The sequence below is a fragment of the Meles meles genome, chromosome 20, assembly GCF_922984935.1.
Source record: "Meles meles chromosome 20, mMelMel3.1 paternal haplotype, whole genome shotgun sequence".
NCBI lineage: Eukaryota > Metazoa > Chordata > Mammalia > Carnivora > Mustelidae > Meles > Meles meles.
Window position 1 is genome coordinate 3,536,649 of NC_060085.1, and position 26,250 is coordinate 3,562,898.

At 61.3% G+C, this 26,250-nt stretch overlaps 1 protein-coding gene across 11 annotated transcripts in view; it reads left to right on the forward strand.

Annotated features, from left to right (window-relative positions):
- Positions 1-26,250, forward strand: part of KDM4B (lysine demethylase 4B) — a 132,377-nt gene that overhangs the window by 82,497 nt on the left and 23,630 nt on the right. For all 11 annotated transcript variants that reach the window (XM_045990415.1, XM_045990412.1, XM_045990418.1 and 8 more), the window contains 2 exons: positions 3,501-3,638; positions 19,408-19,604. In XM_045990415.1, coding sequence (XP_045846371.1) covers positions 3,501-3,638; positions 19,408-19,604 — 335 coding nt within the window. The remainder of the gene's footprint in view (positions 1-3,500; positions 3,639-19,407; positions 19,605-26,250) is intronic.

Sequence of the window (26,250 nt, forward strand, 5' to 3'; positions counted from 1 at the left end):
ACCCCCTCCCACGCTCAGTCCCCTGCCCAGTGCGGCTGCCGGCTGCCCGCCCTGCAGGGTCCTGCGGGGCTGGGATTGCAGTGGAGGGACAGCACCCACAGACTTCCTGGGAAGCCGCAGGACCACTTGGCAGTGCCCCTGACCCCCACTCTTCACGCTGCTCTCTGGCCGCACCCTTTGGCCCACTGCAGATGTCCTTTGCCAGAGCAAATACCTGTTTAGGAAAGAAATCTGTGGCGCTCCCGCAGTGTGCAGACTGTGAACTCATTCAGTTTACTGCCCCGGGGGGTGCTCCGCTTGTCCCCCACAAAGGCTGTGACGAATGAGGCCCAAAGCTGGGGAGGCGGGCAGCGGTGGAAGGCCAGCTCCCAGACTTGGGCCTTCGTCAGGGGCTCCGCCCCGGAGTGGGGCTCCGCGGCTCTCCGCTGCAGGCAGTCCCTTCCCTACAGACCAGCCTCCTGGGTGGGAAGGTCTAGGCCTGCATCCCCAGGTTGGTCTGGACTAGAGGGATTTGCTCGGAATCTTCCGGAGAGGCCGGAGCAGACTCCGGGGGGGGGGGGGGGGTAGCGGAGGCAGGCCGGGAGAGGAGGCCCTTCCTGGGACTCTGGTTCCCGCAGGTCTCCCTACAGGAGCATTTGTCGGGCACGGGAGCAAGTTCTGCGACCAGACCCTCATGCCCACCCTTGCTGGGCGTGTCAGTGGGTTGGAAATCGCTTCTGACATGTCAGTCACATCGCCCTCGACATTAGCGCGCAGATTGGGGGTTCACTCTAGCCGTCGGGCTCGTCCGTCAGGGAGCGGCACGTGGTCTGAGAACGCAGGTTTCTCTGCCTCCCTCTCCTCCCCTCGGCCCCTGATTTGAACACTACCGGTTACCAGGAACCTCGCAGACAGACCCGGCATTGCTCCCAGAAGTGAGAAGTACTTGCTTTCCTGTGGGTTGTGGAGAACATTCTCCCGGGCGCTGTTTCCCAGGAGAGAGAGGCCCGTCCGAGGAGTCGGCGGGCGGGCACCCTCCCCTCCCCTGCGTCACCGTCTGCCTGGCACTGTGCTTGGTGCACGAGATGCCTGAGCGTCCCCCGAAGGCAGTGGCCTCCTGGCCCGGGGCAGCTGGCTCTCAGAGGCCGAGCTTCCCCCACCAGCCTGGCCCCCAACGGCCCACAGGCCTGCAGGGCCGAGGCCGAGGCTAGCCCAGCAGGGTCCAGCGTCAGGCTCCAGATGAATGTCCCGACCGGGTCCGCGGGGGTCCCCTTATCGGAATTCCTGGCAGCCCGGGGCGGGGAGTGACTCCCGCGCTCCCCTTATAAATCTTTGTAATGGTATTTACTTCTAGAAGAAAAAGCAGATCAATAGCAGAGCCTTTTAATAATTAAAAGTGTGTATTTCCATAATCTGCCACGGACTTCCTCATTTATCCTGCTGGAGCTCGGGGAAGCAGCCGCGCTCAGGCTTTGCCTCCGTGACTGGTGTGTCCTGATGGCCGTGCCTGCGCGGCTTCTGACAGGGCCGTACGGCCTAGCCGTTGTCCCAAGTGCCCTCTGATTTCCAGTGGGGATCATGTCAGCGGCGGTGACACGGAGGACAGAACCGTGGCTCGAGACGAAGCCACCAGGGTGTCGGTTTTGTGACCGAATCTTGCCGGCCTTCCTGAGCACTTTGCTTCTAGGCCTTGGTTTAGGGAGCGACCGTCCAGGAGAGGGAGGCCCCCAGGGGGACCCCCGCAGCGCACGCCTGCCCACGAGGCTCCCCGCTCATGCCTGCGCCCTGCGGGGGGAGAGCGAGATGATGCTATCCAAGGTCAGCTCAGAAAGGATGAGAAAATCAGTAATTATGTTTCAAAGAAAAAAAAAATCCCTACATTTTAATTGTATTAGCCACTCATTTCACACAGCCCTGTGGCGTGAGCCGGCCTGGAGAATCCTTGCTGGGCCCAGGGCAGGGTGGGGGGGGCGTTGCTGGGGCCTCGGGGACACTGCGTGTTCTCTCCCCACCCTCCACTCACCGTCTCCTGCCATGTGTGGGCTTCATCCCCCCTACGCCTGTCACTTGGACAGGAATTTAAAAATATAACTTAATGCACACTGACTTCCCTTGATTGGTGCAATTCATTACTTGAAAAGAAAAATATCTTCGTGTTCTTAAGGACTGGCTTTCCTCCAGGCTGTGTCAGTTTTGATTGATTTTTGACTCCGTGGTTGGCTTTGGGAAGTCTCCCACCCCCCCACCCCCGCAGGGTCTGACTTCTTGTTGGTTACGTAAATGAATCCAGCCACTTCTGCTCATCTCTCTGGAGAAATAAATACAGATTAGCAAGCCTGAGAAGTCGTACGAAGCTACGCCAGAAAGATGAGCAACTTGATTAAGTGGGGGCGAAAGGAGACACTTGGCAAAAGGACGTCTTAGGCACCTGTAGGCCTCAGAGAAGGGGGGTCGAGACCACGAGGAGATACCGGAGCCCACCCGGAGGGACACCCCCGCCCCCTGAACACTGGCCAGGAGGAAAGTTGATGGGGACTCCCCACCACGACCAGAATGGAGGCTGAATTGGGGGGCTGCCACGGAAAACCACCGGGCAGGTTCTCGGAAACCCAGAGGCGCCACTGCCAGGAGGCCCCGCAGGAACGCAGGCATGCGTGTCTGCAGGGAGACTGGCCCCACCGCGTTCTGGAACAGTCACCACAGCCCCACTCGAAACAGCCGGCGATCTGTCGGCAGGAGGACGGGGAAGTACTCAGCAGCACACCCGCACGACAGGGTTCCCTTTAGGAACCGGAAGTGACAGAGGACCTGGAAGTCGCACCACGGGACAGAGGCAGACACAAGACCACAGTCCGCACGAAGCTGTTCGATGAAACTGGAGAAACGGACTCCTCAGGGACGGAGGCCCGTCTCACGGCAGGGGGATTGCTGGGTGGGGGGCTGCCCGCGGTGGTCTGTTCCTCTGCGGGGCACTGGTTCCTCCCAGCCCCGGAAAACAGGGACTTCAGAGTCACTCCCGCGCCAGCAGCTGTGGTTTCCGCGTCTGTGGATCGGCTCCCCAGCCCCACCTCTTGTGTTCTGGGACAGGGACCGCCGTTAACTGTCATCCCTCTTTTGGATCCCGTGTCTTCTGGAGTGCTTGTGTGATGGGCTCAGTGCCACCCGGGGGGGAAGGGGGAGGGGGGACCCAGGGGAGTCACCACCTTTTTCTCCAGGCCTCGGGGCGGAGGTCATAGACGCTTCCCTCTGGGGTCCTTGTGGGTCTTCTCCCCCGTCACGCACACCCAGCTCCTTGGTTTGGGGTCTTGTTTCAGAGGCTGGATCAGGCCGCTTGAACAGCTCTGGAACCATCAGCTTACGTGGCAGAGCTCCCCACCTTGACTTTGTGTCCTGCTAACGCCCGCACTGTTTCTCCGGCCTCTGTGACCTCAGTGGGGGAGCCACGTGGTAGCCTCTGCTCCTGACTGGGCCTCGCCCCTCGCCTGCTGGCCCTGCTCACCTGTTGGCCCTTCCCTCCCCAGATCACACAGGAGGCCGGGGAGTTCATGATCACGTTTCCCTACGGCTACCATGCCGGATTCAATCACGGCTTCAACTGTGCAGAATCTACCAATTTCGCCACTCTGCGGTGGATCGATTACGGCAAGGTAGCCACTCAGGTGAGTGCCCGCGGGACCGCTGGAAGGGTCCTGATGGGGGTCGGCCGCTCCCAGCCCGCCCCTCGGTCCCGGTCCGGGCCTGTGTGGCCTCTGCTTAGACTCGGCGGGGGGCCTGGTCTCTCCACCAGCGTCTGATTCTGGGATCCTTAGCGAAGGAGGCACGGGGCCTGCGAGCTGCGGCCGGGGACCTTTCTTCCCTACCAGACCCTGCTCTCTGAGCCCGAGGGCTTCCTGGTGTCTGGTTTGTCCGTGGAGATCACTGGCGGCCAAGAGGACTCCTCTGGTTCTTTCCCTGGGAATTTGTTGTTCCTGTTCTCAGAGGGCCTCGCTTTGAGACAGCGAGGAGGGGCTGTCGGTGGGAACAGGCTTGCGCCAGGGGTCTTCCTCCCAGAACTGCCACTGCAGCCCTGGGCCCCTGTCACGGTGTTCCCAGAAGGTGGCGCGCTCTTCCCGTCAGACTGGCTCAGGCTTTGGCCCAGGGTTTCAGCCCATCGGCCTCTCTCCACTGCAGACAGGTCCAGTCACGGGCATCTCTCTGGTGCTGGGGCGCGTGGAACAGGAGCACTCCCTCCAGCCAGGCCGGTATGGTGTGAAAACAGGGTGCTTCCTGCCTGCCTCCCAAGTTGGAGCCTAGGGGTTCCTCCGAGGGATCGCTTGGCCAGTTCCGAGTCAGTGCACAGGACCAGGGCAGTCGGAGGGTTTCTTGCAAGACCCAGCAGCGGTGACCCCCACGGGGATCAGCACGGAGGCTGCTGGCCACGCGTGGAGTCGTGGCCTTGAGCTGTGGGTGTAACACACAACACGTCCGAGGCTCGGTGCGTCACCAGGGACATGAAATATCGCCACAGATAAGTGGTTCGTGCCAGTTATTTAGCCGATGTGTTTGCATAGTTCGGGTTAAACCAAATACGTCGTTCAAGTGAGCGTCTCCTGTTCGTTTTCGCATTTCGAGCGTGCAGACTGGACTGAAGCTGATACCGCTGGCTTGCGTCCTGCCGCTGGTGGGCAGCGCCGGTTTGGACAGAGGGGCTCGCCTTTTACGTTTCTAACTACCAAGTTCTCCAGCCGCGCCGTGTCAGCACAGTTCAGAACAGGAACCGGGCTTTGCAGGACGGAGACTGCAGAGGCCCTCGGGGGCTGGCAGTGCTGGGATTCTTCTCCCAGGGGGCCGTCTTTGGCAGAGACGGGCTTCGCCGAAAGAGAAGGGGCGGGAACACTAGAACTTTTTCTTTTGACCTAAAGGAATGACGGGCTGTCCCGGATTCTGTGGTTTTGTTCACGTGACTGTGGGGGTACAGCGCGCAGAGAATTCCACGGGGCCCGTGTGCACGCCGAGGGCCCCGGCCGCGGTGGGAGCTGCGACCGAGTCGTAAGCTCTGGACGGGATCGCAGGCTTGTCCTGGAGGTGCCGTCGGCGCCGGAACGGCACGGGGGCCCGCAGGGACTGCCCAGATAGTAAAGGCAATTTGGGGTTCAGCCATGTGTTCACAAACAAGTGACATCTGGGAAGCGCTGCCTTAGATTGGGCCTCGCGCTTACATCGCCGGGCGGCGTAGCGTGAAATTACTGCGCGAGTGGCGTGCAGTGCTCCGCGCCAGCCGGGTCCGGGCGTGTGGCCAGGCCCCGTGCCGGGCTACTTCGCAGAGCCGCCCCAGCAGCCCCGAGCCCCGGGGCAGGAAGGCACGGGGTTCAGCGGGAGTGACCATTGGCCGTGGGGCATCCGTCCGCGCAGTCCTGGAGGGCAGCCCACGGGCTTTTCGGCGGTGGGACGGGGCGACGATTTCTGCATCTCACGAGCAGCGCTGCTGCCTCATGAGCCGTCCAGGCCGGAGACGCCGTGAAGGCGCCTGGCCTCGCCCATGACAGCTGACGCGTGTCAGGGGCAGGCCCCGGGAGGGGCAGGGAGATGCTGGAGGTTGGGTAATTCTCAGGGACCTGCTGGGTCCTTGGCTGTGTGTTAGGGAACGGCGAGTGGGGTTGGGGAGGATCTGAGCAAGGGCTTCTCTCTGCCGGCCCCCGCTGCCCGTCCCATCTGTGCCGGGGCCGGTTCCTCCACGCACCTTCCTCAGGACCCAGGGAGAGTATTTCTGCTTTCCCGGTTTTAAAATTTATTTTCTACAGATTTTGTTTGTTTATTTGAGAGAGTACCAGCATGGGGGAGGGTCAGAGGGAGAAGCAGGCGCCCGACGTGGGACTCGATCCCAGGACCCCAGGATCATGACCTGAGCCGAACGCAGATGCTTAACCGACCGGGCCACCCAGGTGCCCCAACCACTTTCCAGATCTTAGAGAATTTCAACTTGGTTCTTCACCGTCTTCAGGCTCTCAGGAAGACCCCCCCACCCCTTCATCGTGCCCCTTGTGCCTTTTCGGTCACACTCCCTCTGGGCTGGCCCATTGTTGCCAAATTCTTGCACTTGGCCGGCCTCTGAATTCAAGGTGTTCGTGTTCTTCGTCCTTCTAGAGCAGGGTCAGCAAACGGGCCCACAGGCCACATTCGGCAGGCTGTCTTCGTGTGGTCCACAACCTGAGAATGATTTTCTTTTTATAAAGATTTTATTTATTTATTTGGCAGGCAGAGATTCACAAGCAGGCGGAGAGGCAGGCAGAGAGAGGGGGAGAAGCAGGCTTCTCGCTGAGCAGAGAGTCTGATATGGGGCTCGATCCCAGGACCTTGAGATCATGACCTGAGCCGAAGGCAGAGGCTTTAACCCACTGAGCCACCAGGTGCCCCCTGAGAATGATTTTTATGTTTTTAAAGAGTTGTGCAAAAAAATCCCAAGAAGAACATGCAACATGTCACTTAAAATGAAACCTGGAGTTCTTGTTCATAAATAAAGTTTATTGGCACATGGGCATACCCGTTCATTGACAAGGTGTCTTTGTCTGCGTTTTCCTGCAGCAGCAGACTTGGGTAGCTGTTCCAGAGACCGCCTGGCCTGCAGAACTGAACATAGTTGTGTTTTTGTCGTGGCAGGGAAAGTGGGCTGCCGCTCGCCTGGAGGACCGATGGCATGGGCAGGCTCAGGCGCTAGCCCTGGCTTAGGCCAGTCAGGGCCGACCGGTTGCCTCTAGCATGCTTTCGCAGCCCCCAGGATCTCTGGTATCAGAGGGTCTGCTCTCTCAGGTCCTCGGTCCTGACCGCCACGCCCAGCACCATGGCCGCTGCCTCCAGAGCCTCTCGGTGGGCCTGTGACGGTGCTAGTGGCCGTGGTTGACCACCAGTCCAGGCCAAATGGCCAGTGTGTCGCTGCCGTCCACCTGTAGACTTCCCCACTGGGAGTAGGGGGCTCAGGCCCCGTCTGGCAGTCTCCCCTATGGGCCAGAGGAAGCCGCCCGGCTACAGCCTCTTGCCAGAGCCCTCAAGAGGGAGCTCTCCTCGGGCCCTCGCACCCAGGCTCTGCTCTCTGGCCTGGCCTTCCCTTGGCAGCGTTTACACCGTAGCACCCCCTGCCCTCCGCAGCCAGGGCGAGGCTGAGCCGCCCTGGGTTCACTGCCGAGTCGAGGTGGATTCTGGTGTTTGCTTTCTTCCATGGTTCTCCTTTCTGAGCCACTTCGCTGGCGTTAACCTTCGTGAGCCGTCAGTGTGCAAGAGGAGAAGCACACCGCTGCCCGCACCCTCCCAGGCCTGCGCTGAGGTGGGACGGGCAGGAAAACGCTGCTTCCTTCTTTGTCCCAGACTCCTGCCACAGTTTCTGGATCCCACAGCCCCGTCACCGGGGCACAGCAGCAGACGAAAACCCTTGCTTTCCGAGCTGTCAGTCTCCTGGGCGCAGCCCTGGGCCTCCATCTGGAGCAGGCGGGGATGGAGGGAGATCGCCACCAGGGTTTGTAATTAGGGAGAAGCCAGCTGGGGGATGGGGTGAGCAGAGACCGCTAAGTGCCCAAGGGTCGAGGTTGGGACTCCTAGGAGGGGGGCAGTGATTACAGGGACATGGTGGTGGGGGCCAGGGGGTCGGGGGGAACTTCCTGCCAACTCCACCCCCCAGCAGGGGGGAGAGAGGGGCCCCGCAGTTTGCGTGACATACGTGTAACCTCACTCTACACGTGTGCCGGGGGGGCTGCCCAGATGGTGGATGTTAGGTCCGTGTGGTGTAGTTTGGTTCCTTAAAAACGTACCCTCTCAATATGTTTCTGCCTTCTTTATGCAACTTTTTTTTTCTTACGAGCAAGTGTAGGTCTTCAGGGGAGGGAGAAGTGATCATCCTTGCCCGTCCTGCTGGGGGTTTCCTCCCTGAATGCCCTGCAGCCCCCGGAGGTGGAAGGTTCTGGCTGCTGTTGCCCCTGGTAGGGTGGTTTTGTTGGTTTGTTTTAGAAACAGGAATGAAAAACCAAATGAGCCGGCAGGCCCAAACCGGGTCCCTCCAGCCCGGCGTTCTCCCCCGCCACATGGGGAGCAAGGGGAGCTCGGAGTCCATGCAGACTCAGGCGCCAGAGCGAGCACTGCTGAGCACCTGCTGTGTGCATAGGAAGCACCAGGAGTGAGCTGGGCCCGCAGGGAGAGGGTGAGAGGTGACGGGGTGCGGGGGCCCCGGGACCCTAGGAAGCTACAGGGCTTGGTGCAGAGCAGGCGTGGGGCCGGCCTAGCCCCAGGTCACGTGCTGCTGCTGCTTTGTTTTTTTAAAGATTTTATTTATTTATTTGACAGATCACAAGTAGGCAGAGAGGCAGGCACAGAGAGAGGAGGAAGCAGGTGGGGCTCGATCCCAGGACCCTGAGATCATGACCTGAGCGAAGGCAGCGGCTTAATCCACTGAGCCACCCAGGCGCCCCACTGCTGCTTTGTTTTAAGCACTGGCTTTCCTCAGCTCCACCCCTCCTCAGAGTCCGCACTCTTTCCTTTCCTGTGTCTCTCCCTCCCTCCCTCTCCCTGCTGCCAGGTGACCCTGAACTTTGTTCAGGGTGAGGGCAGGAGAGGTCAGTTAACTGCCAAGGTCATGGTAGCAGGGGCCTAGAACGTTCACACCCTGCCTGTTTCCCTCATCCCGCTGGGAGGCGGGTGCCGGTTGACAGTTCGGGTGCATACCCGTCCCGGCCCCCCCCCCCCCCCGGGGGTGTCTCTCCAGGCCAGTGGCCGCCTCCTGGTGGGGGGTCCAGGGCTAGACTCGGGTGGTGGGAGTTGCCTCCTGAGGCCTGAGCTCCATTTCCGAGGACAGAATTTCCTGTGCTCACACGGGCGGGCTTTGTAGCGGGATTACAATCGGGGAGATCAGAGGGACGCGCCAGTTTCGCGCGGAGAAAGGAAACGTGCACGCACCGCCCTTCCTTGGTGTGAACTCGAAGTCGCCCTACAGGGCTGCACGCTGCCTTAGTTCTGCATAATCCCGGCTGCTTCTGTGGTGGGTGGCGCTGGGCAAAGCCGGACCAGGGGCTCTTTTCCTCATCTAGGTGGTGCCGACATCCCAGGCCTCTCCACAAGGCAGGTGCGGAAGTTGACTGCAGGTTAAGCAGAGCGAGAGAGAATTCAAGCCCCATTTACTGGGCCAGGAGCCCGGGTGCACTTAACTGATTTTCTGCCGGCTGTCTGGGCCGCCGCCTGCCGAGAGCTTTGCTTCCCTGGGAGCTTGTCAACCCCCGACCCGAGAGGCATCTGGCAGGGAGGGGCCTTCTGCCAAGTGTGGAAGAGGGGAGAGGGCCCTTCTTGGCCCCTCAGATGCCCAGCACACCGGGTGAGGCCCACTGGCCTTTGTTCCTGTAAAATGGGAACCGAATTGTTCGGATCGTGAGCACCTAGTGCCTGCTTCGTACTCTCACGCTCGCCATTGCCGTCTGTTCAGAATGGGAGGTGGGAGGGCCTGGGCTGCAGACGGGCAGGACCGTCCGGGCCGTCCTGCTGGGCAGGGTCACACCTGTGGGCCCCAGGGAGGACAGCGACACACGGAGGAGGCTTCCTTCATGGAGAAAGGGGAGGAGGGTGATGCCGAAGCCCGGGCCTCCTGGGGGCTGCATCGGCCTGGGTCCAAGGCCAGGGACCTTGGCCGCCTGGCTGGCTGTGGGATCTGCAAGGGGGGGGTGGGGGCAGCCCGCTGTCAAGGGCTGAGGGGAGCCCTGGGAGCCGTGCGCCTAATTGTTTTGTTTATGAAGCGCTTCTGAGAGCTTCCAGTGGATTTCCTAATGAACTGGTTTGTTCTATCTCTCGCTGCAGCGCTGGTAATTACCGCAGAAACGGGGGGCCGCGGCGTCTGTGAGCCGTCACGAGTGCATGTAGGCTCCTCGGCTGGGTTTCTGCCCCCGTCGGGGGTGTTTAACGCTTTGTGGGCCCAAGTGCCTGCTGGCCCGATTGTTCTGGGAAGAGGCCCGTTGGTCGCTGGCCATGCCGGGCATCTGCTCGGTGCTGCCGGGCGGAGGGTGGCATGCGGCTTTGGACCTGTCGCTCTGCAGCAGTCGCTCCACTGTGGGAGCTCCCAGAGGGGGCTGTCTGGCGTTCCGATGGCTGTGGGTCCTGCCGAGACGTGTCTACCTTCCCTGTGACCGGAGTTGGGCTCCAGGGCGTCCGTGCCCTCCGTGTCCCAGCACAGATCAGAGCACAAGCAGCCGGTCGGGAATGCTCATTAGGAGTGGGGCCCAGAGCAGGGCGTCTCGGCCTGGGGCCCCTCGGAGGTCTGAGTGCGTGCCCGACAGATGTGGGATGGAGTGTGTGCAGCACCATGAAGTTTCAGTCCGTGCCCCCGCCAGGGCCGTCCCCTGCCCGATTTCCAGCAGAATGGAGTTGTCCTGTCCTCAGGTGCTTGGGGGACTGGGGCGTCTGCTGGCTTTGTGCTCTCGCCAGTTGTTGCCTCTGCCAAATGGCCGTTCTGTGCTAGGGTGGTCGGTGACTGACACCGGGCATCATCTGTGGTGTCCGTTCCTGCAGGTGAGCCCTGACAGTTCTCTGGGCTGGGAAGACACAGGGGGCGGAGCCTGTGAGCAAGCGGAAACATTCGGTGGGAGGGGCCAGCTGCTAAGGGAAGGCTGAGTGGTTTTTTGAAAAATCACAATCCCCATTTTAAAGAACGTGGACTGGCACCCATGGTGGGGGGTAAAGAGAGCTGAACAAAAAGAACAGGAGCCCATCTCGTTCTCCAGAAACACGGAGGTTGTGGCTGTTAGCAGAGTCAGCCGAGGGAAGTGAAGTTAGGGGTTCACTCAAGCCTTAATCGTATTAATTTTAGGGTGTAGAGGATCCTTGGGCACATAGAAGATTGGAAACAACCTAAGAGCCCACACATGCAATGAGCCAGCCAGACGTTGGAATACTATACAGCCACGAAAAGGGGTGAGCGGCTCCTTGAGTTCTCAGGTGGGGCATTCCCCGAAAAGGTGTCCTGGAGAAAAGGCGGGGTGTAAACAGTGGCTGTGGGCCATCATCTGTCTGACAGGAAAAGGCCATCTGTGTTTGTTGGCTTGTGGAGAACATTCTAGAAGGAGATACAGGCAGGGGGAGCAGCAGGTCCTCTGGATGGGCCCCTGCACTCCCTCTGGTCCTCCCAGGGTTGTACCCCGTGAAGTGTTGGTAGACCCCGGAAGTCTCTTCTGAGCTCCATTTGTGTGTGCCTTGGGGTCCCCCTGCATCTGGGGAACAGCTGCTAGCAAGACAGGAGCTCTCGTACTCCAGCGGGGTCCACCAGGTTCTGGAAATTGGAGGCATTTGGGCCCCACGTGTCAGTTGGGGGAGGTCAAGTTCTGTGGAAGATGTGTGCTTGCTCCCCGTGGACCCCGCACCCCGAGCCTGATGGTGCATAGACCCCAGAAGCAGCCTTGAGAGGTCTTGTCTGAAGTCCAGCTCACAGAGCGCCGTCCAGGCTTGGAGGCAGAGGGGGGTACTGCCCCCATCTGGGCCAGGGCTCCCAAAGCCGAGGAGGCACGGTGGCCTTGCCAGGCCACGGAGGTGTGAGTGGCGGGGTCAGCTTGGGGAGCTCAGCGCCTGGGAGGGCTCTTTTTGCTGCAAGATGTTCAAGGAAGGTCTGGCTTTCAGTGTTTTTTATCTTGCTTTACGAGAGTGCCCTGTTTTATATGGTTTTGGTCATTTTGTGGGGGCTTGTCATGGCTGGGAAAGGGTAATTCCTCAGAAGTTGAGAACAAAGTGCCAGACCTACGAATCAGATGCAGAGAAACACTTCTATTGCCTTCCTGTCTCCTGCTGGATGAGCAGCACGGGGAGGGGCTGGAGAATTAGGAGGCAGGGGTCTTGTTTTATGATCGGAAACGCGCCGACGCTGACTGATCTGCCAGCCGCTGGCTGGGAGCTTTGCCTGCGTGATCTCATTTAAAACCCTTGACAGCAGGAGGCTGGTCCTCTTCCCCTAGAAAGGTTTATCATAATGACTTCCCACATCCCCTCCCATCCCTGTTCCCGTAGGCAAGGCGTGGCGCCAGCCTCCCGAGGAAAATGCGGGGGGCGCATTTCTGAGCCTGTGGGTTGACGCTTTCTTTGCATTTAGCAAAAATGCTTGCGGAGGAGACCCCGGATCTGCGGGACAGATGCCAGTGTGCTCGGTGGCTGTATAAATGCTGGGCGGTGATGGGGAGCGGGGGGGGACTTGTGGGGCGCCCAATCTCAGAGGAGCCACGGATCTGTGGCCGCCCGCACCCTGCTGCCTTGGACCCGCATCGGCCCTCCCGTGCGCTTGGAGCATCCCGTGAGCAGTGCTTTGCACAGTGAGGGCCACGGGAATGTTAATAAAGGGGATCCTCCAAGATGTATTGGACGTTAATACTGATTCCTATGAAAAGGTTGAATTTTTTGTTGTTTGGTTTGAGTTTTTTGCTTTTTTTTTTTTAAGATTTTATTTATTTTTTTGGTAGAGATCACAAGCAGGCAGAGAGGCAGGCAGAGAGAGAAGGGGAAGCAGGCTCCCTGTTGAGCAGAGAGCCTGATGTGGGGCTCGATTCCAGGACCCTGAGATCATGACCTGAGCTGAAGGCAGAGGCTTAACCCTCTGAGCCACCCACGCGCCCCTGGTTTTGTTTTTTTTTTTTTGTTTTTTTTTTTTGCTTTAAAGCCTAGGGAGGGAGAGGTGGAGTTGAGCGGCAGCCCTCGGTCTTCGTCCTGCAGGGAGGCCCTTGTGGAAGGTCTGGGAGTCCCTGCTGCCAGGCATCCTGAGTGCTGGGAGCCTATGTGCTAGTCCAGCTCCGTGCGCCCTCTGAGCCTGCCCTCCGCCCCCCGGGGCCCCGAGGGCCAGCTGCTCTGAGCCTGACGACATCTCAGTTTCTACTTTTCCATGCTTGGGAAAGAAGAAACCTATTTGTCTCTGCTTGGAGCCCCTGTTCTGATAACCAGAGGCAAACCTCTACCCTACCCTGTGTTCTCATCCTCGGTCTGAGTGGCAGGTCCTGGGAGACACATGACACATGCTTGCATGTCGGGCTGTTTGATGCATCAGTCTTCCAGTCTGCGGTGACAGGCTCTCTGCTCCCAGGTCGGCGCTCACATTAGGCCCGGCGCCCCTCAACTCCACAGTCGTAGCTCTTGTCATTTGTCATCTGGAAGTGACATGAGTGCTTCTGGCTGGCGCTCTCAAGATCCCCGGCGTCTCGTGCGGGAGTGAGCCACCGGGGGCCACAGAGGCCTGGGCAGGTGTGATAGGAGGCTCGGTGTTGGGAGCGCCCCGACTGGAGAAGGGCCTGGGCCCGGCTAGGCTTCTGCCCTGGCAGGCTCCTGCCCCTGCTGTCTCTCCTCTCCCCGCCCCCTCCCTCCCCTCCCCTCTTGGCCTGTTGCCACCCGAGTCCTCAGGGCCCCTGGTGAGTGAGTTCCTGGGTGGGTGAGGAGGCGTCCTGCCGCTGGCCCTCCCCCAGCTGCCTGTCCGGTCAAAAGCAGCAGGACGTGAGAGGCAGGCAGGATGAGGAGGGCTCCGTGTGTCTCTTGTCGCCCGATGCCACCGAGGGCCGCTGCAGGGCAGGCCCAGCGTGCAGCGACACCGCCTCCATTCAGCCCCGCCAGCGGAGAGCACAAAAAATCGTATACACGTGGGAGAGGGGACCCTCTTGGAGCTCCGAGTCTGAGACCCTTTTGCTCCGGTTTTGTGTGGCTTTACAGGGGCCCAGTCTGATTTCAGTCCACTTCTTTTTACTCACCTGCAAGCTTAGGAAGTCACGGGCCCTTCCCGCCCACTCACCCTCCAGGCCAGACAGTGCGGGGATCCGCTGCGCAGGGCATCGGTCAGGGAAGCCGCGCCTGGGAACTCCCCCGGGACGTATTCCTCGGCTGTGGACAGAGCGGAGCCCCTTGCGGGTGTAGCATCCTGGGAATGACTCAGGAAGGAGAGGGCGCCGCCCGCACACCCACCCTGTTGCGGAGAGAAGGACCCCCCCTGCCCCCGCAGGGCCGTTTGCCTTTCCTCTTCTGCCGGAGGGGCAGGTGCAGGGCTTCTGAGCAAACCCGGGTGCCCCGGGGCCTGACCCCGTCACTCTGTGGGTGTCATTTCGAGACCTCTGCTTGCGCTCCTCCGTGTGTGACTGCTTGAGTTTGTGAATCAGAAACACCAGGTGGTTCCGAGCAAGGAGTGGGAAATCAGTGGCTGAGGGCTAGGAGCCAGCATCTCTGCTAGGAGGGGACCCGAAGGCCCCCCTGGGGTTGGTCCTGTCCAGCCCCGGGTACCCTCTGAGGCTGGGTGTGAGCCCGAGTGTGGTAAAGGGCAGGTGGCCCAGGCCCCCTGAGGTCCTTTTGGACTCCAGGAAGCACCTTTTCATGGAGAATGGCCAGCTTGGGCTGCAGGTATAGGGGACAGTTGGCCTCGGGTCCGGCCTCTGTGCGTCAGGCTCTAGGTGCTTCCTGGTACTTGGTGAGAGCTGGATTCTGGAAGCGGCTGGTGGGGGGGTGTGCAGCCTGCCGTGCTCAATCAAGAAGAGGACAGTGGGGGGTGTGCACAGGGATACCTGCCCTGGGCAGCTCAGGCAGTTGCAACAAAGGACCTGGGTGGCTTGTAAACAGTAGGAGCGTGTCCCCCCACGGTTCCAGGGCTGGACATCTGAGACGTGGGTGCCACGGGGGCTGGGTTCTCATGAGAGTCCCTGGCGCGTTGAGGACGGCTGCCTGCCCGTCATGTCCTTGCGTGGAGCGGGGAGAGGACTTGGTTTAAGTGTACTTACCTCCCGACATCCCCATCTTCAAATGCAGGCACGTCAGGGGTTAGAGCTTCAACCTGGGGATGTGGGGGGGCCACAGCCCAGTCCCCAGCGCGTCTCTAGGGGCTCATACCGTTCAGCGGGGTCGGCCTGTGGCATGCACCCCGCTGAGGTCCTTAGGCCTCAGGCCACCTGTGGAAATCACTCTGCTCCTCTGACCAAGGCTCACCAAACTTTCTGTGAACGCTCGCAAGTGCAGGCCATGCGGTGTCCGTGGAACCGCTCCGGCAGCTGGGGACCCCACCGCAGTGGCTGTGGCCACGTGCCAGTAAAACCTTATTCACAGACGGGTGGTCGGCTGCATTTGGCCTGCTTTCTGTCACGTGGCCATCGTTCACTTAAAGGGACACACCTGCCCAGTAAAGAGATTTAGGGAAGTAAATGGCACAAAAATGGTTTGGCCCCACGGTTGAAAGAGCCGTGGTTGGTATCTGATGAAGGGGCTTGGCCTTTTCCTAAAGAGTTTTGTTCACGACGGGGCCTGGCTGTACTTCTGAGCGTGCATGTTGTTATTTCCTGAGGTCGCAGGTCCGTCCCCAGGACGTTTCTGTCATTCCCCCAGTGTCCAGGACTGAGGGGTAGCAGCAGCGCTCGGTGCCGTCGTGCGGATCTGCCCATGGCCGTGGAACAGCGCGCTTATGGTTCCACCTGCGCACGCGTGGTCTCATCGGTACAGAAGGGGAGGCCGGCTCTGTCTGGGCTTGTCCCTTCCTGGGGTGAGGTCCCTGGGAGGAGATGCTTGCCTTGAGTGGCAGGAGTGGCCAGCGGCCGCACCCCCCGCTCCAACGGGGCTGGCAGCTGGGGGCCTGGCCAGGCTGGGTGGGCAGCCGTGGGGGGCCGTAGCTCCCCTCTCTGCTGTCACTCTGGCAGCACGGGTTTTGCCTGAATTGAGGGGTGCGCCCCCGGTCGCATTGTGCCAACTAAGGAAATTGGTGCGGGCAGCTCCTCGGGCCGCCTGTCAAGGCGGGGGGCCCCACTGGACGGAAGCATTGTCCGGGAAGCAGTTTCTGCTCACAAGTGGGGAGGGGCAGTAGCCCTCCTGTCCCGGCCTCAACTGTGCCGCTTCGCTGGCCACCGGGGAACTGGCGAGGGGCCGCAGGGGCCGGGCCATGTCCAGATGGGTGAATCTGGAACCAGGGGTGAGGGCCGAGAGCGGTGGGGGATGGGTCCATGCTGTGGGTGGGAGGCAGGCTGGGCGGGGGGGGGGGGTGTCCCCTCCTGACAGTGCATCCCTCCCCGCCTCCCCTCCCCCCAGCCAGCTCCCTGCCTCTGGTTTTTACTTCCTCCTCTGCTCCCAGATGGCCCTGCCTGGTGCTAGTGGGACCACCAGCCGCCCCACCTTGGCTGATTGGGGCAGGACAGGTGCCGCTTGGCGCCCTCGTGACTGAGCCTCGCTCAGAACGGAGCCCCGCACGCGGTTCTGGCGGCTGGGGGCTGCGTGCCCTGGTGGCTGCTCGGGGGGGGGGGGTCCCTTGACCTCCTCCCCCACATTTGTGCCATTTCTCATCAGAAACTAAGGACACAGCCAACTCCCTTTGAGAGCACTCTCTCTGTGTGTGGCGGGTGCTGACGGGGTGGGGGGCTGTGAACTTGGGGAGCTGGTGCGAGAGCAGCAGAAACTATCAGCTCGAGCGACGCCGGCAGATCGTTGAAAATGCCCATCTGCACAGGCTTGGTGCGACGGGGAACGAAAACAAATAGTGCGGACCCGCCGTGAGCCCCTCCCGCCGCCACCTGCTCTGAGCCCCCTTCCGGGCCAGCCCCCCGCGGCTTGGAGCCTCCGCGTGCTGGCCCAGCAGCCGCCAAGAGACAGCAGCCTGTGATGTCCCCGGTCACAGGGGAGCTGGTGCGGAGGGCTGGGCTGTTGGGGGTCAGCTTGGGCCCGGGAGGAGAGGCTCGGTCTTTGTCGGCCTCAGCACCCTTACCCACCAGCTGGCGGCAGACAGAGCCGGTGGGTCCATGGCACCTGCCCTCCCTCACCCCAGCTCAGCTGTTCCGCCACGTCCTGAACTCGCAGCTGTCGCTCCCCTCCCCCGGACCCACTGCTTGCTCCCTGGGTGCCAGGGCTGCTCCAGAATCATCCTCCCACGGGGCCGCTGGCCCCACCACGACCAGAGCCTGTGGACTGGGAGCGTGGCTCCGCCTGGCGGCTCCGTCCCCGCTGGCCAGCAGGGCTCGGGCCAGGTTCCAGGCCTCCCTGCAGTGCTGACGAGCACATCCCCGTGCCCCCCCGCACCAGAGTGCACACAGGTGCTCTTTTTAATTACTCAAGGAAAAGCAATCGCACAGCCACTCCATACAAATCCCTTAAGCCGCTGTCAATGGGGACTCTGGGGAGGCCACGGCCGGGCCAGGAGTCTGAAACCCGGGCACCATCTGTGCTCGCGCCCCTCCGAAGCCAAATTACCCCGCCAGCCTTTCTCTGCTGCGCAGTTTTTCATTAAATGAATTGCGTTTGCTGGGAATCACTCGTCCATAAATATTCCCTCCTGCTCGGTGGCGTGGTCAGGTTATCGTGGTCTCCAAGCCCGAGCTCCCCATCCAGCTCCCGCGGGGTGGGTAGCCCGGGAGTGGGGGTGGGAGCTGCGGCTGCGGGACCTTCCTCAGGGCACTTCCCGGGGCCCCTCCTGCAGCCCTGCCGCGCCCACCTCACACGGGGGTCCTCCGTGGTCCCCGTTTCCGGGGCAGATGGGGCAGACGTGGAAAGGCTTGTCAGGGCAGGGAGCTCAGTTGCTGGCGTCCGGTGACATCTTTTCCTTCTTGCTGTTTCCAGTAAGAAAGTGACAGTGAGGGGCGCCTGGGTGGCTCAGTGGATTAAGCCGCTGCCTTCGGCTCAGGTCATGATCCCAGGGTCCTGGAATCGAGCCCTGCATCGGGCTCTCTGCTCCGCAGGGAGCCTGCTTCCTCCTCTCTCTCTGCCTGCCTCTCTGCCTACTTGTGATCTCTCTCTCTGTCAAATAAATAAATAAAATCTTTAAAAAATAAATAAATAAATAAATAAATAAAATCTTTAAAAAAAAAAAGAAAGAAAGTGATAGTGACGGCGACGGGGTCGGAAAGGAGAGTGAGGTGCGTGTTTCACATGGAAACACGTTTGAAGCTGCGGTTTTGGAAATGGGCTTCTCCTGAGCCTGTTTATCTGACAGGGAATCAGAAAGAGGGCCTGAGAACGTTCTGAGCAGGCCGGCGTTCAAGGTTGGAGCTGCGGGGACCTCAGCGCAGGTGTCCCCAGACGTGTCCCTGAAGGGTCGCTGCTGGGAGGCCTCTGGGCAGCACCCACAGGACAGCATGTCCTGGGGATACGTGTCCCCATAAGGAGGCAAGGACTGTGTGCATCTTAGGCAAAGGTAGGAGGGCACCCCGGGGCCAAGACCACCTCCTGGGGTCCCCTCGGCCACCTGCTTAACAGGTGCTTTATCCTCCAGAGTCTAGACCAGTCTGCAAACAGGTCCTGGGCAGAATCGGACCCTTCATCTGTTTTTGTGCATGAAGTTTTACTGGTACACTGTTCACTCCCATATTATCTGTGGGGATTCTGAGCCCCGCAGAGTGGGGAGGTTGTAATGAGACCAGGCCGCTCACAAAGCCAGAAGTACTCACTGCCTGGCCCTTTATGCCTCCTCTTCCCCGGACGAGCATCCCCTCAGTTTCTCTTCCTTTCTGCAGCAGGATGATTTTCCAGTCGCCGGTGTCATCCCGCGGCTAGGTCGGGAGACCAGGGCTGCCTGAGTTCTTCCTGCTGGTGGACCGCTGGCTCACCGACTGGAGCCCAGCTTCTGGAATCTTTAGCTGGCTTTTCTGATCCACGACTTCCCGAGGTGTCTCCAGTGTCCCTGGGACACCTGTGTGCCTCCTGCACGGTGCCCGGCACTGGGAGCCACCGTGGTGCAATGGCCTGGGGGAGAGGCTCCAGGACGTGTGGGCTTGCGGGAGCTGTTCAGGGCATGAGAGGGACGGGCCTAGACAGCAGAAGTGGGGACAAGAGGGGCCCCATTTCAGTCTGTTCTCGCCATGCTTGTTTGCCCCATGCTCAAAGCTCCCAGACGCAGAGGACCCTCCGGCCCAAGACAGCCTCGCTCCAGTTCCCCCCGGTGCACTGGGCCAGCCGCTGAGCCTCCGGGTCCTGGCTTCCTCTTCCCAAACCTGTGAGGCAGCGTCCGCAAGCAGACGTGTGTGCGCCCTTGGGTGCCCCGCACCTTCTCGAAATCACTTGTTTCCTTTTTTGCTCTCAGCCTTTGGGGACTGACTGCTCCCCCCTTCCTGACCCTTGAAATGACTGCTGTTAAGAAGCGGTCTGCGTGCATTTTGACCTACTCGGTACGTGTGTCGGACAGATGGCAGATTTCGGTTAGAGCCGACACACGGGCAGCTGGAGGTCGGACCCCTCCTGGCCTTGGGCTCCCGAGCTGCGTCCCTCTGCCTGAAGACCCCCGAGTCCCCACAAAGGGTCTGCCGTCATTTCCCCAGGCTACATGCCGGGCTGGAGCTGTGACCCCACGGGGGTGGCCTGGAGGCTCCCACTAGAGGGCACGGCTTTGACTTGGGTCTCCACGGTCTGGAGGTAGAAGTTCTAGTAACGGAAGAGGCCAGGGTGGGACTCACTGCCTCTGTCGGGCTCACTGGTCACGGGCTTAGCAGATGTTCCCTGCACCCCCCCACCCCGCAGTGCACATGCCGGAAGGACATGGTCAAGATCTCCATGGACGTGTTCGTGCGCATCCTGCAGCCAGAGCGCTACGAGCTGTGGAAGCAAGGCAAGGACCTGACGGTGCTCGACCACACCCGGCCCACGGCCCTGAGCAGCCCAGAGCTGAGCACCTGGAGCGCCTCCCGGGCCTCGCTCAAAGCCAAGCTTCTGCGCAGGTGAGTTAGCCAGGAGACTGGGCTGCTGTGTCCCTCCCGCCTGGCTCTGGTGGTGACCATAAGTGACTGCTGCCCCAGCCACTCCCACGCTCCCCATGGCTGGTGGCTGCGGGCTGTGCCCCAACTCCCTCCTCCTCCCTGCCCTCCCCACTCCTTCCCATCCTCCCCCTCCTCTTCCCCTCTTCATCCCCTCCTCTTCCCTTCCTCCTTCCCCTCCCTCTTCTCCCCTCCCTTCCTCCTCTCTCTTTCCTTCCTTTCTCTCTTCCTCTCTTTCTGTCTCTCTTACAAATGTGTTTCTTAGATCCCGACTTCCTGCAACATGGTCTGTGGGCCTGGGAGCAGGTGGTGTGTATTGTCAGGGACTCGGGTCCCTTCCCATTCTGACATCACCGACTCCTGGGAGGCCAGCCCTTTGGCCCTTGGGCCACACAGTTTCCTCTCCGGGAGGATGCAGGTGGTCCCTGTCACTCTCGTGACAGTCCTGGGCACAGGAGCCCTGTTTCGGCATGGCGGGGCGCTCAGGTCCTTCCTTTCTTGGCTCCGAGCGATGGCAGGTCTCATGCTGGAGCCCATGTGGTGGCCGCACCCCTATCCTTTTGCGCTGGGGACGCTCATTTGGCGCTTCCGATATCCGGCTCTTCGGTTCGTGATTATGGCAGTGAGTGCAGAGTCTTGTCCCCCAGGGACGTCCTTTACACCGCCGTCGTGGCTCGGAGGGCCCTTCTCTGCAGCGTGGACCCCTTCAGGCCCCCGCCCTCATTGCCGGTGTGGTCGGTTGGGTCGGTTGCCAGTCGCTGCTGGGCCGCATGCCTGGCATTGGGTGGGGGAGGAGAGGGCAAAGCGACAGCACCCTCTTGGCATGTCACCAAGGCTGTGGGGATGTGGGGAACAGGTCTAAGCTGAGGAGGAAATCAGCTTTGTGCCAGGAAGGAGAAACAGCCGGCGGCAGTGCCCAACGGTGCCCTGGGACCCAGAACATCAGTCCACTGGCTTTGCGGGAACGCCTAGGCTCTCCGGGTCTGAGTGCGCACGGACAGTGTTCTACCGGATTCCCTCCTGGTGCCCGAAGAACATTGAGCACATCCTCGCCGGCCCCAGGCCTGAGCTGGAACCTTGTGGTGCGGGTCCTGACTCACGGCTGCTCGACAGCATGAAAGCCGCCGCGGACAGTAGACGTTCCATAAACCAGTGCGCGTGGCTGTCCCTGTAAAACCTCATTCACGGATGCTGAAAGTGCATTTTCATATCCTCTTCCCTTTCCACCGAGTAGGCTCCTTCTTGTCACTTCGTGAACCTTTCAAAAGCAACGTCACTGTCCTTAGCTTGTGGGCGCTGCCAAATCAGGCAGCAGGTGTGTGTGAGCCTGGGGAGAGCTTTCCCTCCTGCAGCCACTCGGTCACTTGTGGCTTCGTCTTGTCCCCGCTGGCTGTGGACGGCATCTCGGGAGGCTGGGACAGGGCCCTCCTTCGGGGAACCCCGTTGCCGGCACTCCCACGCCCTACAGGGACAAACATCCTCGGACCAATTTCTGGAAAAAACCATCCTGGCTGGGGGGCCGTGATGGCCCAGAGCCTGCCCCCGACGGAGCTGTTCTTGCTACCCTGTGTCTGCGAATCTGTCAATCTTGGCCAGTCTCAGCCTCCCCACAACGATTTCCCCACCCCCGGGGCCCCTGTCTCCGAGAATGTTCCTGAATGCTTTCCAGCTGCTCCTGACAGCCCTCGTGGAGGTGAGTCTCTTTTCTCCTGCTTTCTTTTGTTCTCCGTCCTTTTGAGTTTTTGATTTTCTGCTCCCCGGTGCTCTTTGCGGAGAGCAGCTTCCGGGCGAGACCGGCCTTCAGCAGGGCGAGAGCAAGCTTGTGCAAGGCTCAGTCCCAGGCCAGATGCACGTTTGCATGACGGCAAATTGATTGTGGCTCAAACCAAGTCGGTCCCCAGAGCGGGTGACCAGTAAACAGGTGTCACATACCAGAAACAGACGGCATTGGAGGCGGTCTGAAGAGCCTGCCCAGAGGACAAGGGGACCCCAGCCGGCCGGCCCAGGACCATTCTGTGCAAGAGGAAGTGCCTTCCGCCCCCTCCGCCTCGGCCGCCCCCTCGCTGCCGCAGCGCCCTTGTCAGACACTCTTGCTTTCTGGAGCGTTCCGTCTTCATCTCTCTCACAAGAGGGGCTGTAGTAGCCAGCCGGGGGACTGGATTACAAATCAGCCTTCTTCTCAAGGATGGCATGTTCTGGAAAGTCTTTAGTATGTAAAATATGGCTGTTCGCCTTCTTTTTCTTTAAAGTTAGGGGTTGGAGGTCTTTCTCAGAAAAAGCCAAGCTGGACACCTGCCCTTGCCCCTCAGCCTGAGCTCGGTGACTCTCACAAGTCCCATGTGACTCTCCAGGACATGTGGCCCCCCCCCCGCCCTGACCAGCTGTGCCAGCTTCCCTGCGCCTCTGAGGGCTTGTTTTCAGGGAGGGCTGTCTCCAATAGCATCCTTGGCTTGGGCCGGGGGTGTGGGATGATGCTGGGTCTGTCCCCAGACCAGGTGTCTCCCCTTAGACCTGGGGACTCCAGGGCCAGGTCATCTCTGGGAGGGTACATTCCGGGCTCTGTGGGAGGTGAAGGAACACCCCTCACCCCCACCCACTCAGTGCCAGGAGCACCCCCAGTTGTGACAACCGCAGATGTCCCCAGACACTGTGTGATGTCCCTGCCCAAGGGCATGGTGTTGGGGTGGGCTTCTCACCTGCCTGCTGCTCTCCTCCAAACCTCCAATCCCCTGCGGCCCCTTCTCCTTCTCTGGGACCTGCAGCTTCTCGGTCCTTGCTCAGACCAGCTCAGCCAGGTCCCCGCCCTGCAGAGGTCAGTCTTCCGACAGTGTGCTCCCCCCCAGCATGGCCTCAAGCAGCAGTCAGGTGTGGGCCTCTCCAGGAGACATGATCTGTACCCTTGTTGCCCGCCTACGGATTGAACTTCACGCGCCAAAATCTGGTCGTGTGAATTGACCCCGCCCCATGACAAAGGCCACAAAGCTGGGAACTTCCCGCTTCTTGGTGTGCGGCTTCTTGGGTCCCAAGCACCTGGCAGACCCATGCCTGGGCAGCTCAGGCCTCTGTGGGGTCTGGTGCCCAGCGCGGGCCAACATCTCCGTGTTCTTCCTCCCCCTGTTCTGAACGAGCAGCTCTTTTCCCGATGCACACAGGCTTTTCTTCTCAGCTCCTTGTCCCTTCCGACGAGGGCTTTGAGAAGCGCCCCGCCTCGACCGCCCGGTCCAGCCGGTATGCCATCTGCCAGCGCACGCCAGCCTCACCCGACGCCCGAGCTGCCCTGTGCTGGCCGTGCCCAGCCGTCCGCAGACCGGAAGGTGGAGGGGGGTGCGCTCCCTCGCAGGGACCCGCAGGTCTCCAGCCCTCCGCAGCCTCTGCCGGATCCTGCTGACCTTGACCCCCGCCCGTCCCCCTGGGCCGCTCTCCACCCACCACCCTCTTGTCGCAATGGAAACAGGGAGCCCAGGTCCTGCCTGCCACCCCTCTGGTGCCTGCTGACCCACAGGCGTCCTGTCTCCCCGCTCCTCCCTGTGCCTGACCCCCTGAGCCAGGTTAGAGGTTACCACGTGTCTGGGCCTGCTCCTGCCAGGGGCCCCCTGGCCCTGCTCCCGAGCCCTTCCCCACAGACGGACCTCCTGGTCTCTGAGGAGTCAGCCCTGTGAGGCCGGGGCCTGCCCGCCCGTGGTGGCCCACCGAATGTGGCCCCCATTGCTCTCCCGAGAGCACGCATGACCGTTTTTGAAGGTCAAATCCTTTCCTCACCGCTCAGCTGCTTGTCTCTGAGGGAAAAGAGGAGTGTGTCCCTTGGAGCCGGCAGGGCTGGGCGGGGAGAAGGGCCTTGGGCCCCGGGTTCGTTGGTCGCCGCGGCTGTGCTGGCTCCCTGCGGGCGCTCCCGGGCGGCGGCCGGTCCTGGGAGAGCTGCCACGTTCGGTGCTCTGGGCCCCGGTGGTGACCAGGCTCGGGGCCGCCTGCCGCCTGGGCAGGGGTCCAAGAGGAGCCCCCCATGCTGCCTCTCCTGCCGCCGAGGTCCGAGGACACCTGCTTCCACACTGAAAACATGAGCATGGGTCTTTGGACTCTCCCAGCCTTTGGTTCACAGGAACTCACGGCCGCGGCCGCAGTCAAGCCTGGAGGGTAAAGTGTGGGGTTTTCTCCAGCCGCTCCCAAAACCCCACCGTGACGACCACGCAGGAGTGACCCAGAACAGCAGAGGGACGGCGACTGCTGAGCCGTGTCTGCAGGCTTGGACAGGAGGTGGGGGTCAAGGGAGCCCCACCTTTGCAGCACAGAGAGGACGCTCAGCTCCGAGGGTGTGCAGATAGGGAGCAGGCTGGCTCGGGTCGGGGACTCTGGAAAGGCCTGGGTGCCTCCAGGGCCGGGGACCAGAGGGGGCTGGAGGCCAACTATGAGGCACAGCAGGGCTCAGCGTCCCCGCCGCCCCGTCTCCGGCAGAAGATGGGTGTGAGGCAGCATCTCCAGCCAGAGAGAACGCGGCCCACGAAGGAGCTTGTGTGGTGCGCCGCCGGACACCTGGCCACGAGGGGGTCCCTGGGGTGGGGTGCACCTGCCGGTGAGAAGCCTGTGCTCGGGGAGGGCTGGCTTCAGGTGGACGGATAGGCGGGCTGGAGTTGGCTCGAGGAGCCTCCCAGGGCCGAGAGGTCGGGCGGAGGACAGGAAGATCACGCCACAGAGGCTCCCTGGGCAGCTGCGGCGTCTGCGAGGCGTTTTGGGAAGAGAGAAAAGAACATTGGCCAGGACCCAAATGCTGCATTTCCAGGTTAAAAAGTCTGGCGCTGAGGAGGAAAATGAGCCAATGCACGCATCACTATGTGGTTTTACAACTCAGGTTAAACAGAAGGTCCCAGAAGCTTCTGGAAGGAACAGCGATGTCACATAAAGAACCAGAGGCCCTAAAGGCATCAGACTTACACTACAAGCTAGTACACAAAGGAAAAGGCGCTCAGAAGTCAGAAGAGAAATAATTTATAACCCAAAAGGAACTGCCTAATCAAATTCCAAGCTAAACATGCAAGGGGACGAAGATTTTTCTAGATGCGGGAAGCCTCTGCTTTCCCGTTCTTTGTGAGGAAGCTGCTAGAGAAAGTGCTCCAGCCAAACAAGGGCGTCAAGTGAGAAAGACGTCCTGTCGAGGGACCGGATCCTGCGCCGGAGCGTCCAGGGCAGTCTCAAGGGGGCAGGCCCCTGGGTGTCCCCGAGGAGTGCAGGACGCCCTGTGTCAGAGGCTGTGAGCTTGGACGTGACCGGGAAGGCCAAGCGTCTAAGACGAACGAATTTCAACTCCAGGAGGAGTGAGCGAGCAGCTCTGTCACTCACCCGTGAATGACACCTGTGGGCGGAGAAAGGGAAGTCCGAGTGTCACCACACTGACCGTGGTGGCAGTTGGGGGGGAGAAGTGGGGAGCCTGGAGGCGGCAGGAGGGGTCACAGCCTTCCTGTCTGGGCGGCCGGCGGGGCAGGGACGCCTCGAAACAAGTGTGAGTGGGGGAGGTGGCCCATCTGGCGCGCTGGCCGGCGGCGGGGTGGGGGGCGCTGCAGGGGGCCGCTCTGGCCGGGTGCAGGACCCGGAAGTGCATGGTGGACACCTCTTCCCGCCACCCCGCCAAACCGGCCACATTCTCCCAAGACGGGTGTTTTCTTTGCGTGCTGCCATTCGTCTCGCTCTCCCCGCCCTGCAGCAGGGTGGTCTTCGGCCTGTGTCTGTCCGCCTGGCTCCGTCCCATTCGGGGGGGTCTCCACAGGAGCAGGACTGCTGGGGTTTGGGGTCTGGCCCTGCGGCTGGAGCTGCCCAGAGCTCTGAGCCCCATGGCACTTAGGGGCCGAGGCAGGTCTAGGCTTTCTGGGACCGACTGCCCCTGGTCAGCCCTGCACGCGGCGGGCAGCGTCCGATGTGGCCTCCCGTTCCCGGGTAGGGGGAGGGGAGGAGAGCAGGGGGGCTGCAGGAGACCGCGGCCAGGTGAGTAGGCAGTAGGAGGACGCCTTTCTGCTGGGAGCTGCCTGGGGCCGGTGGGTTGGGGGGTTCACCCGTGGGTACCCTGCCCTGCAGCGTTCCCAGACCTGGAGGGATGCTCCTCCTCGGGAACAGCTGGTGACGCAAGCCAGATGCGCTCTGCTGCTGTCCCGGGGCTTGCTACCACCACGCGGGGCCCGCGTTCCCCAAAGTCACTCCACGTGGAGCCCTCCGTGGCTCTGTGGTGCTGGAGAGCATTCTCCCCCACCTCCTGGCTCCCACGCCCCCTCCTGCCTGGCTCCTGCCCCGCACCCCGCGCACCCCCCTGCAGTGACCCGTGCACGCCATGATGTGTGTGATGCCACGCTTCTGCCCATGACACTCCCTCCCCCGGAATGCTCCCTGCTTTCCGCCTTTGGTCATTGGAGAGGTTCGTGTGCAAACATCACCCGGGGCTTGTCAGCCTGGCCTCGCCTGGGATCGGGGAGAGGAGCAGCGGCAAGCCAGGGGCCCCTCAAGCGAGGCAGCTGAGCAGCGAGAAGGATCAGCAGCAGTTACCGTTAGGGGACAGTTAGGGGATCCCCCCCCCCCCCCGCCAGGGGCCGGCGGGGGCAGACATGGGAAGGTGATGAGGCCACTGTCAGGT